This window comes from Zonotrichia albicollis, chromosome 5 (assembly GCF_047830755.1).
Source record: "Zonotrichia albicollis isolate bZonAlb1 chromosome 5, bZonAlb1.hap1, whole genome shotgun sequence".
NCBI lineage: Eukaryota > Metazoa > Chordata > Aves > Passeriformes > Passerellidae > Zonotrichia > Zonotrichia albicollis.
Genome location: NC_133823.1, coordinates 10,125,902 through 10,141,793, shown reverse-complemented (window position 1 = coordinate 10,141,793; position 15,892 = coordinate 10,125,902). Strand labels below are relative to the sequence as shown.

At 41.7% G+C, this 15,892-nt stretch overlaps 3 protein-coding genes across 14 annotated transcripts in view; 1 reads left to right on the top strand and 2 right to left on the bottom strand.

The window, feature by feature from the left end:
• Positions 1–6,971, bottom strand: part of LOC102066653 (glycerol-3-phosphate acyltransferase 3) — a 22,837-nt gene extending 15,866 nt beyond the window's left edge. For 3 of the 9 annotated variants that reach the window (XM_026792366.2, XM_074540755.1, XM_074540756.1), the window contains exon 1: positions 6,334–6,971. Coding sequence is in view for 6 of the 9 variants with exons in the window: in XM_074540754.1 (XP_074396855.1) it covers positions 4–159 (156 nt within the window). In the remaining 3 variants the exon portion in view is untranslated. Of the gene's footprint in view, positions 1–3; positions 6,276–6,333 lie in introns of those variants that run through there. The other 6 variants (XM_074540754.1, XM_074540753.1, XM_074540752.1 and 3 more) reach the window with 6 other exon arrangements.
• On the top strand, positions 6,959–13,837 carry ABRAXAS1 (abraxas 1, BRCA1 A complex subunit). Of its 4 annotated transcripts, none has more exons than XM_026792359.2 (9): positions 6,959–7,115; positions 8,171–8,261; positions 9,143–9,179; positions 9,625–9,674; positions 10,324–10,517; positions 11,105–11,224; positions 11,539–11,623; positions 12,083–12,191; positions 12,332–13,837. In XM_026792359.2, exons 2-9 carry the CDS (start codon positions 8,235–8,237, stop codon positions 12,751–12,753), a joined length of 1,044 nt encoding a protein of 347 aa, XP_026648160.1. In that variant the 5' UTR covers positions 6,959–7,115; positions 8,171–8,234; the 3' UTR covers positions 12,754–13,837. The 4 variants fall into 4 exon arrangements, with proteins under 4 accessions (XP_026648160.1, XP_005485360.1, XP_026648161.1 ...); XM_005485303.4 differs by having other exon boundaries at positions 9,608–9,674; XM_026792360.2 differs by lacking the exon at positions 6,959–7,115 and having other exon boundaries at positions 8,216–8,261; positions 9,608–9,754.
• Positions 13,414–15,892, bottom strand: MRPS18C (mitochondrial ribosomal protein S18C). The gene is made up of 6 exons (XM_005485373.4): positions 15,755–15,892; positions 15,589–15,650; positions 14,475–14,558; positions 13,985–14,042; positions 13,613–13,672; positions 13,414–13,531 (listed from the first exon to the last, which is right to left on the bottom strand). Exons 1-6 carry the CDS (start codon positions 15,804–15,806, stop codon positions 13,455–13,457), a joined length of 393 nt encoding a protein of 130 aa, XP_005485430.1. The 5' UTR covers positions 15,807–15,892; the 3' UTR covers positions 13,414–13,454.

Here is a 15,892-nt window from a genome sequence, read left to right as displayed (position 1 = left end):
TACCTCTAACATTTTAATTACAATTTTCACATAGCAATGACAAATCCCCAGTGACACTCGAAATATCGAAGGCAACAAAACGAATGCCACAAACAAAAAAATCCAGACAGACAAAATCTTGCCTTCTGCAAGGCCATGACCTTCTCTATTTTCTTCCATGTTTGCCCCTCCAAAATGACAATCAGCTGCCTTTCTGAGAATATATGCTCATCTGTAGTGGAGAATCTAGCAAGCTTCAAGAGACAGAGGCAAAGAAAAATGACACATTCTAAGAGCCAAAGCTGTCTCTAGGAGAAGGCTGTTGCTCACTGAAGACTGACACTACTGATACTCTCAATGATAAAAGTAATTTCTACCCTTTGTCCCGCCCTAACTCCACCCACTTCCTTGTAATTGATAAGCGTTTGCTCACCAGGGGAGAAGAAAGAAAAAAACATGATAAGTAATGATATATGTTAGATAATTAGATGCTGCCAATAAGGAACCTTGTCAATGTGACATCTGGTTTTCACAGGGTGTCCTGCCAATAAATTACAATACAGAACTAGGTGGGTGTGTTTTTCAGACTGCCTAAAATCTTCTCTTATTAATACACATGAAGCATTTCTCCAACTGATGTTTGCACAAATCTGTGACTTATTCACTCAGATTTTCTATTTCATGGTGAGATAACTGGCTTGTTTTGGTATTTGAACAAATTAATTAAAGAGAAGCTTGACATGCAAGTCGGGCTTTTTCTATTTTATTTGTTTTTTTAATAACACATTTGAAATGAAGATGCAAGTTTCAGCAGGCAAGGACTGACAAGACAATAAACCTGCTCCCTCCACTCTATCAGAAATTCACCAAAAAAGCCTGTATTACAGGGTTACAAAATACACTGTGGTGAAGTAACAAGTCATCTATCTTTGCACATATTCAACTACAGAATTGAAATGCAATAGACAATCCTGTTTCTCCTTCTAGCCTATCAAATTTCAATAATTTAATTCAGTATTTTTTAGAAATACCCAGCTCAACCACTTACAGCCACCCTTCTCTTGCCTTTTTGCATGCATTACAGATGATATAAAGGTGAATAACTCTAGAACCTCAGGGGAGCCTACCAGCTTCTTGTTTATAATCTTCCCACAGAATAAATGAACCAGCCTTGGTGGAAAGAGCATTTAGGGCACAACTTCCAAGACAGTGACGTGCTGGTCCACAAAAGATTTTCCCTTTGCCAATACATTGGTGTGTTTGTCTGAAGCCGGGGCTGTCCTTTTAAAATATTCCCATCCCCAAGCACCGTTGCTTGGTTTGTGTTGTGAAGCAGCTAGATTCCTTACAAATGGAAGCAGATGCAAAGATCCTGTGTAAAATGTGCATCCAACACTGTCCAGGCAGTAAGAGAAGCACAGATGTCAGAGGGGGCTGCACCACCTCTAATTTACACCACACACCCAGGCACCAGACTCCTGACACTCACAAGCCCATGTGAATCCATGGCACACTTCTTGTACCACATAGTGAGTCAAGTGGCTTCTGTACCTCCAGATTTGCTGCTGCATGACATCCCTCAGGTCTTTCAAATCACATTGCAATCTTTTCCAGCAATATAACTTCTCTTTTGCATCTTTTAATTACTTAGCTTCCTCACCTTTCTCTCCCCTTGCTGGCCGCCTTCTGAGCCTTCTGTATCCTCTACAAAACCTCACTGGTTTGTTTTTTAAGTGTTTCTGCCTTCCCAATGCTCTTTCTCCCAGTGACAACGTTAAGCCCCTCACTCTCCACCCTGCTGCTGTCAGGTACACCATTAACCACTATTTCTTACCTGCCCTGCCAAAAGGCTTCTCTAGGAACAAAGCTCCACTGTAAAACAGCTTTGGTCACACATTTCTCTTTAGCTACTATTCTATATTCTCCTTTCTGGTCTCTTCCTCAAGTGGCTTGCCCACCTCACACACATTCCCTAGCGGGGCCTGTGGAGAGCTGGAGGAGGGCGCTGATCCACCTGGCAGCACTTGAGAACAGCTGCCATCAGCCTCGGCACAGGGGATCGGTATGCACAGAGCCTAGGTGCTAAAAACCCCGTGGGCGGGAGGGTGGAGGTAATTCCTGGGACCTGATTTGAAGCAGGAAAGGGGGGCAAAATGAAGTATTGCAAGGAACAGGAACATGTGGCGACTCACTTGGTGGGATGCTTCAGCAGCAAGTTTAGGCACACACAAGACAGATAATTTTTTAAAAGCATAGAGGGAAAGACAGACTTGCCTAGCCTGGGTGGGAGGAAGAAATTTCCTCTCCTGGATAAGGTAGAGTTGTTTTTCATTCTGTGAAACCATATAAAGAAAGAACTGAAGAATTTCTATTTGCCTCTCTATTGAGGTGCTCAAACCATCCAGCCCAAAGGTACTACAAGATCCATATGGCTGAGGCTCTTCTTAAAATTACTTTTTGCTTTATCCACTTTGTACCTCCTGAAATAATAAAAACCATTTTGATGTTCTTACTACTCTGTTACCATTGATGTCATATGGTTTAGAGAGAAAAAGAAGCAAACACAAATAAAAAACCTGCACCTCAACCACCCAAATTGGGAATGACACCCAAATCAAGGAGATTCTGCATGTCTACGTAGTAACAGTATGGAATAAAAATTGTAATTCAATGGAAAATTGTCCCAAAACCCACTACAGAATAAATCTGAGTACCAGAACTTGTCCAATCATGACCAAGGAGTTTAATTTTGTAAAATTTCTGCCAAAAATGGCTGCTGAAGCTTCTAAAGCATCCTGCTGCTCTTGAGACCATAAGCATAAAAACAACTGAGACATGATGGTCTAAGCATTGCATGTCTTAATCCAAAACACTTAAGACTGCTATAGAAGTGAATATGGATTTGAATTTTATCTCTGCCCTGAATGAAGTTAATGAACTTGCTCATGATGTGAAGAAGAAAGGAAATTCTTTATTTCTTCAGGCAATTCATAACATAGTTTCCTATTTTTGGTCAGAAATTTGGCATAGCTTTTTGTACCCTATCACAGTAATTGATGATGATGATATTGTTTATATTATTATTGTTGTTGTTGTTGATATTAATTCAGAAGAGCCATGGAATGTCATTTTTATCAAATTCCAATGCGAATAGATATGCATCCAACACTAAGCTGAATAACCACATTTGTAATGTGGCTACATAAATTTCCCCAGCAAAATAATTTCTTTCAGAATTAGTTCTGCCATCCACTGACTAAACAGAGATTCTGCATGTCATTCTTCTGCCCTTTTTATCCCTCTTACCAAGAGCTAGCCTGCTGCAATCACATCAGTTTAGAAGCTGTGACAGAGGCTTTATCCAGAAGAGGGAAAGTATTGCAAATAATTAAATAAACATGCAGCAACAGAATGTAGCACTGATTTGTAAGGTCCAGTAAATAACAGGTGATGAATTTATACCAAATAATCACAAGCACTGTTTTATGATGAAGTACTCCATATGTTAGGAAAAGCCACCAGAAAACATGCAAAACTCTCTGTCCATTGGGAAGAATGGAACCCAACTTACAAGAAAGTAATGTGGGTGACACAGGAAGAATCCAAGAGCAAACCTCCCTTTAATTTAATGAATCTCAAATTGACACCCACAAGCATAACAAATTCACTTGAAACAATTTCTGGTCTCCTAGGGAAATGACAAGGATATGGAATGGGCATCAGCTGACTACTCCAGATTCTAGATCCCTTGAGGTCATCCTACTAATTTCATATTGCAAAACATTGCCTATTGCCTAACTGCCAATTGTTGGACGGAACTGGAATTATGACCCATTTATTTTTCCAGTGCAAGAAGAAGCAAACACAGCACTGACCTGTGTCTATTTGTAGTGCCTCAAATGGAAGGCTTAAATCAGGTACAGACAGCCCTTTCCTGCAAAGCAGCCAGCTTTTAAGCAGGTTCAAATATACTGTGAACAGATTAAAAACTGCAGTGGGAAGTGATAGCTTTCAAGGAGTGCTACTATGATTTTGCCTTCCCTCTGATACACAAGGGGAACATAGCCTGGAAATAACACTTGCCATGGTCTTCAAAAAGAAGGAATCACATAGTCACATAAATTTTGGCAACCACTCTTTCCACTTCCTTCCTGTCCGACACTAACCATTGCAGTGACTCCAAAGGGATGTCAGGGGAGAGTTTTCAGCTTGCCTTTCTTGTAATGCCTTTCTTATCAGACCAGCCAAACATCACATGTCCCCAGCAGATACTGCTCCAAAGCAGCACTGGCACATTAGCTCCAGCCAGGTGCTGCTTCAGATGCTGAAGTAACACACCCCCTAAAGATTAACAAAGAGGTATTTGTACCTGAGGCAAGTGACAATGATCATGACAGTCAATCAAGGTCAACCTTCTATCACTTGATCCTTTTTTTTAAGAAATATGCAGGGTATAATTTTTACCGTTTGGAGAAGCAACATTGTCCAAAGCTGCTTGCAGCCAGTATACAGAAGTACATCCTGACATTGCCATTAGGCATGGAAAGATGGCATTATTGCTAAAATTATTCTTCTGACACCAGTTGTAGGACTCCCTGGTATTTCTCTGTGTGTTTTGCCATGCTACAAAGCAGACTGATCTATTTAGAAAAGCCTTGTAAGCCGATGACACAGAGTCAGACAGCAAACCGGGGCTGATTTACCAGCATCACTTAACATCCAAGGACACCAGGATCATGTTTTTCAGGATAAGAAAGTGTTCAAACAGGACTGATCAGAACATTCTACACCCCATTAATTCTGCTGAGTGTACTCAGAATGAAAGCTACTAAGAACACCTCTTTTTTCAACTGAACTTTAACCAGCTATAACAACAACAAAAAGCCTTTATTAGTTTTGCTTATGTCTTCTCAATGTTTCAACCCCACATTCACTCCTTACCTGATTGCTACTCAAGGGTGAAATAATCTCTGGTAGTTTTGTTTTGATATTTATCATGACTGAAGTTCATGCTTTACATGTGGAAAATTCTCCAAAAGGCCAGAATAACCTTAGAGGTAACTATTGCATAGCAAGCAGTGTCAGGTGCAATATTTATTAATGGAAAACACACTGTCTTCATGCACTGAAGTGAAAATATGTGCCCTTCTGCATTCTCACTCTGAGCTATGTCTGCTACTCTCTAGGTCTCTGTAGATTCCATCTATGCCACTAAACAGGAGCGTGTTTATATCTGACCACAGTAATGCTAGTTATGCTTTACCTTAGGCCATCAACAGATTAATGATGAAAACACTGAAGAAGTATCTTTAGGTACTGTATCACTCACACTAGGATGACTGAAACAAATTTAGCTCTGACTACAGAAGCATTATTGTTTCCATACAAGATAAATTCAACAATTACAGAAAGTAATTGTATCCTGTGGCTTACAACAGGCTTGAGTCTTTGCATCTCAAAACAGGGAAATCCACTACTGTTCTGATTACATTTATATGCCTCAGCAATGTATAAATACCCATAGATGTGTAGGCGCTGCATGGCTGTCAATACCTACCTCAGGTATTGTCCATATTAATCTTGTATGTGGTTTGTGTTTAATTGACACTGAATGCAATAAATTAATTTGTCAATGCCTAAAACTAATTGCACTGATTAAATGCATACAACTTTCTCCCAGCTCTGGCTTAGGAGTGAGAGCAAGCACAGCACAGCGTCCTTTGGGAGAATTCCTGAACTGAGTGAGTATTTTGTGTTCACTTTCAACGTTTTCTCCCCAAACAGCGATAGAAGTTTTTTGTAACATCTGTTTTTGTTGCCTCGACCACAGCAACATGGGCTATAATGGAATCTTTTGTTGTAATATATCCCTTTAGATGTGTTGTACTTGTTACCCATTTGTTCAATACCACATGGTCTGCATTGCAAGAAATGCATGCTAGCTCCTCCCCATCAACTTTGCCCATCATTCTGTACTATCTACATCCCCTAATTCAAAGATCTAGATCATTTATGACTGTGCTGAGAAATGAATGTCTTACCTCGTCCTTCTCTCTTCTGTAACAATAGTTAAGAATCATAACAGTTTTCCCTTCTAAACACTAGCATCATTCACGTATATTTCAAATAATATTAAAGAATTTTATTTAAATATAAGTATGCCAAAATTCCTTCTAAATCTTGCAAAAAAAATTAAGGCAAAAGAAACTGACTGAAAAAATTAATTTTATAGGCAACAGAAAAAAATATGTGTGAGACCTAAAAAGCATGGAAATACCTCTTGAGAGACCACAGGTCCATACATCCTATTTCAAGAGTCAGGAAATTAACATCTAAGGCTAAGATTGTGTTTACCTATAGTCCTGATGAGTGATGAAATCAAACACTTGCTCTCCTGAAGTATAGGAGTAAAACCCCTGCAACCTTTAGATCAGACCTCTGATCACATTTCAAAGAATGTTGTCACTTGTAACGCTCTCTTCCTGAAATTGTTTTCTAGGACTTTCTGCTGGCTGATATGTCGGGAACACCTGCTATAATGGGGGAAAAAATGTTAGTACGAGTATTAAAATAAGTAAAATGTGACAACTCAAAATACAAAACATGCATTCTGCAAACAGTCTACATCTGAGGAAGAAGTGGTACAATTTGCTGCTCTCAGATCATTATTTAGCATTATCATTTTATTACCTCTTTATCACATTTTATTAGGTCATTAACTCAGAAGACTGTCCCCACATTCTCAAAGAGCGCAGTGCATAGACATACAGCTGTATGCCCTGTTTCGAAAGGCACAGCCTTGGTATTAAATCTCCCTTCTTGCTGACTAGGCTTGAAAGCAGGCAAAGATCAAACCTCAGCGAACATCTCTCGAGAACCTTTTCCCAACTCGGCATTTTGCAGCTGAGGAGCGATGCCGGGCCCGGCCGCGGGGCCGCGCTCCCTGCGGCTCGGAGCGAGGCGGCCGGGCCCGGGCCCGGCGCTGCCGCCGGCGGCCGCTGGGGGCTCCCGTACACCGCCCGCCCGCGGCCCGTCCCGCCATTGCTGGCATGGAAGGCGAGAGCACCTCGGCCCTGCTCTCGGGCTTCGTATTCGGCGCCCTCACCTTCCAGCACCTCAGCACCGACTCGGACACGGTGGGTGCCGAGGGAGGGCCGGTCCGGGTCGGTGGGAGAGGAGGGAGGGGCGGGCCGCCCTCGCCGCGCTGCCGCCGGGCCTCCCCCGCCCGGCCCTGCCGGGAGAGCGCCTGGCGGTCTTTTTGTGTGCGAGCGGCGGAGAAACGCGGGTGTTCCGTGCTCGAAAGGGGCGAGGGCCTGCTGCAGCGCCATGTCCGCCCCGTCTGGGGCCCAGCGCAGCGCTGGCCGGGCCGCCCGGCCCCAGCCCGGCGGGCAGCACCGCCCGGCCGCGGACTGCCCGGGAGCACCGCAAACCGACCGAGACACAGGACTGCCTCGCTGAAGATTCCTTCCTAACTGCGGGCCAGTACTGAAAAATGAGCCAGAACCCACTCTGTTAAAACTAAAAAATAAAAAAAGTTCGTTTTGACAGCATTTTTCCTCTCCTGAAGACAGCACTCACACTTGCTATTAAAGAAAATCATGATAGAATATGGTGAGTTGGAAGGGACCTACAAGGATCATGTAGTCCAACTTTTGGCCCTGCACAGGACACTCTAAGAATCCCACCACATGTCTGTGAGAGTGCTGTCCGAATGCTTCTGGAACTCTGCTAGGCTTTAGTGCTGCTCGTTTCCCTTGGGAGCCTGTTCCACTGTTCAAACACCACCTGGGGGAAAAGCCTTTTTCTGATATCCAACCTAAACCTTCCCCAGCTCAGCTTCATACCGTTCCCTCCGGTCCTGTCACCGCCAACAGAGGGAAGAAATCGGTGTCTGAAGCTCCAGGTCTCCTCTTGAGGCAGCTGTAGAATGCAATGAGGTCTCCCCCCACTCTCCTCCAGGCTGAACAGACTACATGACCTCGGCCACTCCTGCTCTGGCTTCCCCTCTGGACCCTCCACTGTCTTTGCAGCCCTCCCTTGGACAGGTTCTAATAGTTTTGTATTTTTCTTACATTGTGGCACCCAAAACTGCACACAGGACAGGGGGTGAGGCCACAAGAGCACCAAGAGCAAGTGTGTCTGTTCAATGCTACTGTTAATGTGGGGTTTTTTTCTCTCTTCCCCTCTAAAGGAAGGTTTTCTGCTTGGAGATGTGAAAGGTGAAGCCAAGAACAGCATCACAGACTCACAAATGGATGATGTTGAAGTTGTTTATACAATCGGTTAGTGTGTCCATATTTTTCATAGCCTGCTTGGTTTTGGGCAATAAATGACAGCTTTCAGTTTTGAGGGACAGCAGTCTACAGCAAGATCAAAGCTCCAAGATCCTACATGCTTGGCTGATATATAAAAAAAAAAACAATAAAAGCCCAAACCGAAAACACACGGAAAGGTTATTTTGTAACATTTTAACTACTAAAAAGATTACAATTTTACTGCAGAAAACACAGTAATTTAAAAGAAATAATAGTTCCTAGTTCCTTGGATGGCTACTCTTTGCCAAATATCTTGCAATATTAAACATAACTCAGGGTTTACACCCTTGTCTTGGCTACATCACAAACTGTCCTGGACAACTGTTGCCCTGGAAAAACTTTGTCTGTCAGTGGCATGAACTGTAATGTATAAGCATCTATTACCTCATTTGGAGCTTATAAAATTACATGTGTGAAGGCTGCAAGCTCTTTAATAATTTCACTAAGCAGATGCCATATGTATTTTTTGTTATCATCTTGATGTGATTGGTATTGATGTGCATTGAATAACTCAAGTGAAATTCTTCATACTACATATTTCTCCTTCACTCAGCAGGAGAAAAACACAAAGCACCCAGCTTGATTTTTCAGTTGACATAATAGAAAAGTATACAAAAAATACAGTTTATATAAGTGGGTCCCTATACTTTTGACAAATTTAATTAGAATATATTTTTAAAATATTTCCTTTCTTCACCTTATTTAATTTTATGTTAATGCATTCAATTTTAAGAAATTATGTACAATTACTTCTTGGTCCTTTGATGAGTTTCATGCTGATCATAGCATGCAGAAGAATATACATCTTGAGCTGATGAACCCAGAGTAATGTTACTTTCTCTTTCCAGACATACAGAAGCATATTCCATGCTACCAGTTGTTCAGGTAAGAATCTCAAGGAAACAGATAATTGAAAAGTTAAAATTAACCCTAACCTGAACTCTCCAAGTTACATTGTCTAAGAAAACCACCTAGCTGTAACTATAGTAGCCATATCAACCTCTTGGAATTACAGATGCAAAATGCCTTATGCTATTCCTATTTTGATTCTTTATATCCTTTTTTTTTAACGTTTGTCTATGCATATAGAAATAGAGATAAAGCATATTGCACCTTCTGGTGATCTATGATACCACATAAACTACAGAACAATGTTAACACACTGAAAAAAACAATTCCATACATTCTAACCCCTCACCCTTAATAGTATTAATTTTTTAAATTATTATGTTAAAGTGAGATGATTCTCAGCATGCTAAAGTTATTTTTCCAGTCAAATTTCTTCCCCTCTAATTGTCCAAATTTTCTTATAGCTTTTATAATTCTGCAGGAGAACTGAACGAACTTGCCCTGAAGAAAATACTATCAGGCTGTAAGAAGGTATTTTATTCTTAAATCTAAACCATACTGAGGAGCTCACTCAAATTTTGGAGGCTGTTCTGGATACCTCTTGCATCAAGGTTTTTTCTTTTCTCATTTTAAACCTTTTATAGTCCCTCATGCTGCTGGTGAAGGCAGCTACATCCTTTTCCTCCATTAAAAAAACAGTTTAGCTTGTCTTTGACTAGGATTTGCCTATGTATGTGTCACAACTTTATTTTGAATTATTAATTTCTCAAGTGAACACTTCAAGGATCCCAAAGGAATTGCACCAATTTCCACCTTAAGATCAGTTGAGGTCAGCTCACGAGTGGTTAAGGACCACTACATCAGAAAGAACTAAACTTTTTTCCACAGAACAGTTTTACAAGGGGAAAGTAGAAGATGAAAAGAAACATCAAACAGAAGAAAGCTTGCAGTTTCAGCCTGAACTTAGGCTATGAAACAGACAAATTCAACACGTGGTTTTGAAGGAAAGAAGATGGGAAATAGGCTTAGAAGTTTTAAAGGTTTCAAGTTAACTAATTGCTTGACTATGCACCTACTAGCAAACAATTCAGACATGACTTTGCACTGGATGAAACTTGCTTCAGTGACACAGAGGGACATCATGATTCAACAGTAACTGTGAATTTTCTTCTGCCTGCAGAGCGTAATAGGATGGTACAAATTCAGACGTAACACAGACCAGACCATGACATTCCGGGAAAGAGTTCTTCATAAAAACCTGCAGTCACACCTATCAAATCAGGGGCTGGTATTCCTCCTTTTAACCTCTAGTGTGATGACAGAAAGTTGTTCTACTTACAGACTGGAACATGCTCTGCATCGGCCTCAGGAAGGGTAATGTCTACAGCATGTGCTAAAACTTGAAAGTTTCTCTACTTTGTTGCAATTGACTCAGTAACACTGTATATTTTACCTTTGAAACTTAAACTTTTAATAAGATTGTTCCTTATGTTGCCACAGCCCAGTTGAAAGTTTACCCTGGAATTCTATTCTGGGACTGCCCTTTTTATCTATGGTGCCAGCATCACCAAGCAGACACTCAGTTTATTTACACACATAAGCTACACCTGATCAAATTGCTTTGTGTACAGGACCTCAACCATACATGGTGTTCATCAAAATATTTAAATTGGTGTTAACTTTATCTTCAGAGAGATTCTGCTCGCAGGCTAGGCTTAGCAAATAAATGTTGAATTAGTGTGTGCTGTAGTCAGAAAGAGGGGGAATTATGGGCATTGCTCAGCTTCTGGTTGCTCTTGGAGTTTGCCTTTAGCCTTATCTGTACACGATGTAATACATTTAGCAAGGATTAACCATACTGTAACCCTTCCATTGGATCCTGAATGGCCAAAAATATTTAACTTTCAATGAAACATCTCTGGATATTAATAGATCATGTTTTCATACTTATGCATTTTAAGACTTTTCCAGAAAGTTCCTTTGGTGGTCACCAACCTGGGCATGGCAGAACAGCAAGGTTACAGAACAGTGTCTGGTTCCTGTGTATCCTCTGGTTTTGTGAGAGCCATGAGACAACACAGGTACAATACATGTTGTATTTACTGACACCTGTAGCTTCCCACTACCATAACTGCACTTTCTTTTTTATAAAAGCATTGAAGTGCTTTGCAAATGTTATAGCCATACTCTGTTTCACTTGACCTGTTTTCTACAATTACTTACCATTCCAGCACACTGGGAAATTAATTCAGTCACATATTTTGCCAGGAGCTGTCTGTCTCAACACAGGCATCTGGCATTTAAACACAAAATGCTTCTTTACTCACTAAAGCTCCTACTAAGTAAGCACTGGAATCACTAGCTTGCAATTGTGCTGTTCTACTCCTGGTCACAGGTCAGAATTCTTCCATGAAGATGGGTCCCTACAGGAGGTTCATAAGATAAATGAGATGTACGCCACCTTGCAGGAGGAACTGAAGGTAAGCCAGGCAGGCCTGCCTACCTTCATCAGTTCTACAAAACCAAGGCAGCCAAGGGCTACACATTTTGCACTGCATGAGAAAACAAAGCTAATCTGAAAGTTCTACTTACTGCACTGCACACTACATTCTCAAAGCTGATATTTAAGTTCCCATTTGAGTATAGTACAACGTTTAATCTTCAAGTCCATGAATAAATTCTCACAAGAGGATTATTTTGAAGGAGTACTCTGTAGTTTGTTAGATCTCCTTCGCCTAGATGGGATCAAACAAAACATCTTGCACCTGGTTCAACACAAGGTTTAAGTTATCTGACAGATCCACCTCTAAATCATTACTTACGCTTTTTACTACTCTATGTCCAACTTGACCATGAGTACCTTCAAGGATTGTTGAACAATTTTAAAGTCAGTTACTGTGAATACTGTTAATCTGATCAACATGCTCTTCTCCTTGCAGAAAATATGTATTACAGTAGAAGTCAGTGAACGATCTGTAGAGAAACTCTTAGCAGAGGTGAGCCAATTAAAAGAAGAAATAAAGAGGAAAAAGCAACAAAATTGTTCAGGTAAGTCAACCGAATGTGATGCAAGCCTTGCCCTTCCAAGTTGACTCAAGAGGCAGAAGCAGAAAACACCTCTGAACCTGAGGCAGCCAAAACAGCAGAGGTGCAAGAGGTTCTGCAACTCTGATTTTTTTTTTCCTCAGGAGAAGACAAAAACCACCCAGTGGAGCCAAAGGAGAATGTTCTCCTTTGCCAGGCACTACAAACATTTTTCCCCGATTCCAGATTTCAGACATGCATTGTTTCTTTCAAAGGCCAACAGATATCCAAGAACTGCTGTAACACAGACCATCATATTAATGTCATGGACAAACTGACTCTCATGGTAGAGGAAAGAGACTTCACTGAAGCTAGGCATCTAAACAAGCGTAAGGGCAGGGAGACCACATCAGTTTCAAAGTCATTCAAGAAGTCCAGATCATTGCAGCTTCACCAAGAACCACTTCAAGACCAAGAGGACAGTGACCAGGAAAGGAAGCTTACACTGAGTAGCACTGAAACAGATGAGGATGTGTTTGAAGAAAACAGAGATGCAAAGGAATACCCACACTCTCCTACTTTCTGATCTGTCAGATGACTTCATGCCAAAAGCTACTGCTGGTGTATTCCAGTGATGTATCAATCTCTAGCACTGCAAGGATGGATGTAACAGGGCATTTTTGCAGGTTGTATTTTGTTGTTTTTTTTTTTCCCAGTGCACGAATCCTGTTCAGCATAAAGATAAATCCAAGATGACATTCCCTCACTTTGCCTTCCAGAGTTCCATGTGTCTTCTCTCTCTCAGGGTTCAAGGCCTATGCTACAGGATGCTACCAGTGAGATAAGTATGTCATAGGCTGCCTCAAAGTGATACAACTTCAAGCTGCTGGTGAAGAAACAGTGCTACCTACCCTCCTGATGCAGGGAGATTCAAATGAACACGTTACAGAATTAGCTGTCTACATGAACTGCCACCATTTAAATACATTATCCTCAGGAAACCAGTGCCTGTTTACTTCTCCACATCTTACAACCCAGCAAGGGGAAAAACAGCCACCTGAGCTTCAGCAAGACTGGTGAGCAGAGGAAGGGGTTCACAGAACTGCCAGTTTCTATTATTGCTTTAATCTTCCTTCAGACAATAACTTTCAGAGACTTCATGAAGAAAAAGAAAAGAATGACTGACATCCACCCTCAGTCAACCACACATTATGCTAGCAAGCAACATTTCCAGCAAACAAGTACATGAACATGAAAAAGTTTTATTGTTTATTTCTGTACAGTATATCACTCTGGATACTTGATGTTACATAGCTTGGGGTCTGTGAGAAATTGGGGGTTCTTAAACATAACTGGCATAAATCCTGTTAAAAAAAAAAGATGGAGGTGTTCTTAGTAGAAAAGTAGTCTTGAGTTAGAAAATTCAAAAGCAAAATCATACTTACCAAATACATGAGCTCTTTTAATGGCTTTTGTAATTTCCTTCTGCTTCTTGTTGCACAAGCCTAAAGAGATGAATTATTTTCAACACTAAGGAAGTCATTAGAGTGTGAAAGGCATGTTACTGACAATTCCCTCTAGCTTTGATTAAGTCCTTCTAGAAAAATGCGTGTGTGCTTTTACTGTTAAATACAAAATGCATGCAATTAAAGGATATTTTAATTCCTTGATGAAGGCTACTAAGTCAGGGAAATACTCTTAAAAATGTATGGAGTTCGGACTGGTTACTTTCAGAAAGACTGCTGATGCACAGTTACTTAGACTCACAAAAGTATTATTATTGCCCTGTATATTATTTAATTTAATACTTCACATACCTGTGATATGCCTGCCATAAATGGAGCCAGTATATGGAGAAACAAACTGGGAAAGAAGCTAGTTAAATCAAGAAAAATCAAAGTCAGTTTAAGAACTTTTTTTTGGAGCTTTATGTTACTACTTGTACTCTATTTTTCATTTTTTCATCTGTTTTTTTTTCAAAATTCAGTTCTACCTGAAGAAAAAAGTACAGCTTGGAGCTAGACAGTATTTTCTATGCTCCCATGCTTTGTGGCAGCTGAATTGTAACCAAGGACTCTACTTGTTAAACAGCAAAGCTGTCACACATAGTTAGTAGATTAAGCATCTTAGCATAACTACATTATTTGGCCCTTAACCTACACACATTCTTACTCATAAGTTTTAAACCCCTCCACATTTCAATGGATTTTATAATTATTTTTCTTAATCACTTTGGACTTACTATACACACATTTAAAAACAGTAAACCAGTTCCCTTCATCCAAGGACAGCAATTTTAAAACTCACCTGCACATTCTTATAGTCCACATTTATTCCACATAGGACACATCTCTTTGGAGGGTCTTTGTAGGGGTTCTCCATTTGTATGGGCTGAAATCAGAGAATGATTAACATCTGTAAGCTTCACATGAAAACAGAGAACATTTGTTACTTTTAATCCTTTAATCAATATTTGTCTTGAAACTAGAAGAGGTATTTAGTGTACCACTGAACTTTTCAATAACTTTATAAACTCACTTCTTGGTACCTCGCAACTTCAAAGACTTCTCACAAGTAAACAGCCTTTTATATTTTAGTAGCAACGACACCAGCGACTCTATTAAATCATTCACTAAGACAGTGCTTACACCTCTACTGAAGTCAAAATCTGCAGAAGCTGGTAAAAATGTAGTTCTGTCTGACAAGTCACAAGAAACTTTTTTTTAAAAATAATTTCATGGCACATGGCCTGAGGAAGTTTCCATGTGCTCCCACACATTTTAAAGAGAGAGATTTATAAATATTTCCCAAGGAGCCTCCTTGGGAGGTATTTCTGAATAGCCTCCTCAAGCTTCAGAATACACCCAGGACAAATTACAAGATATGAAAGGAGATTTTTCACTTCGCACAGAGTCACAGGACAGTCAGTGTTGGAAGGGACCTGCGGAGATCATCCAGTACAACCCCCTGCCACGGCAGGGTCACCTGGAGCAAGTGACACAGGAACACGGCAAGGTGGGGTTGGAATGTCTCCATAGAGAGGGAGTCCGTGCCCTCAGTGGGCAGCCTGTTCCAGGGCTCTGCTGCCCTCAGTGTAGAGAAGTTTTCCCCCATGCTGAGGTGAAACTTCTTGTGGTTTTAGTTCATGGCCACTGGTCCTGGTCTTGTCGCCGGCTCCACGTCCGAGCTACTGAGCTATCAGGTTTAACAGGCTCTCATTAAGATACTGAAATACAGATTCGTGGGGCCTGAACTCCCAGCGCCTGCTGACCTCCCCTGCGCTGCGCTCCCCACAATGCACTCGGGCTCTGATAAGCCCCGAGCTACACAGCGACCAGAGCAAAGCGTTCCCAGCACCGCTGGTGTCTTGCGGAGGGGAAGCAGCGGGACAGCAGGGCGGGACAGGTCGGGGAAGCCTCACCTGGTCCGAGCGCTCAGGCTGCCCTTCATGCTGCAGGCGGCGCGGCTGCGCCCACAGCTCCGCTGCAAGGGAGAGCGACAAGGTTAGCGACGGCACGGCGCGACAGCCCGCACACGCGAACGGCCCCGCGGCCGCCCGACACAGAGGAGGAGCGGGAGGGACACACCGAGAGCCAGGCGCGGCCAGCGCCCCCGCGCCGCCACGGCCTGCGCCGCCATGACATCCACACCGCGCCGCCGCTTCCGCCCGCGCGTCACTGCCGCCGGCCCCGCTGGCCAATAGCAGCGCGGTCTGCCCTACTCGG

Coding starts and splice junctions, on each gene's coding strand:
- ABRAXAS1 (XM_005485303.4), top strand. CDS start 7,029: ATGGAAGGCGAGAGCACCTCGGCCCTGCTCTCGGGCTTCGTATTCGGC. Junction 9,180..9,607: donor CCATGCTACCAGTTGTTCAG/GTAAGAATCTCA, acceptor ATTTTCTTATAG/CTTTTATAATTCTGCAGGAG. Junction 11,624..12,082: donor CCTTGCAGGAGGAACTGAAG/GTAAGCCAGGCA, acceptor TTCTCCTTGCAG/AAAATATGTATTACAGTAGA.
- MRPS18C (XM_005485373.4), bottom strand. CDS start 15,806: ATGGCGGCGCAGGCCGTGGCGGCGCGGGGGCGCTGGCCGCGCCTGGCT. Junction 14,559..15,588: donor AGCCTGAGCGCTCGGACCAG/GTGAGGCTTCCC, acceptor CTCTGATTTCAG/CCCATACAAATGGAGAACCC. Junction 13,673..13,984: donor TTATGGCAGGCATATCACAG/GTATGTGAAGTA, acceptor TCATCTCTTTAG/GCTTGTGCAACAAGAAGCAG.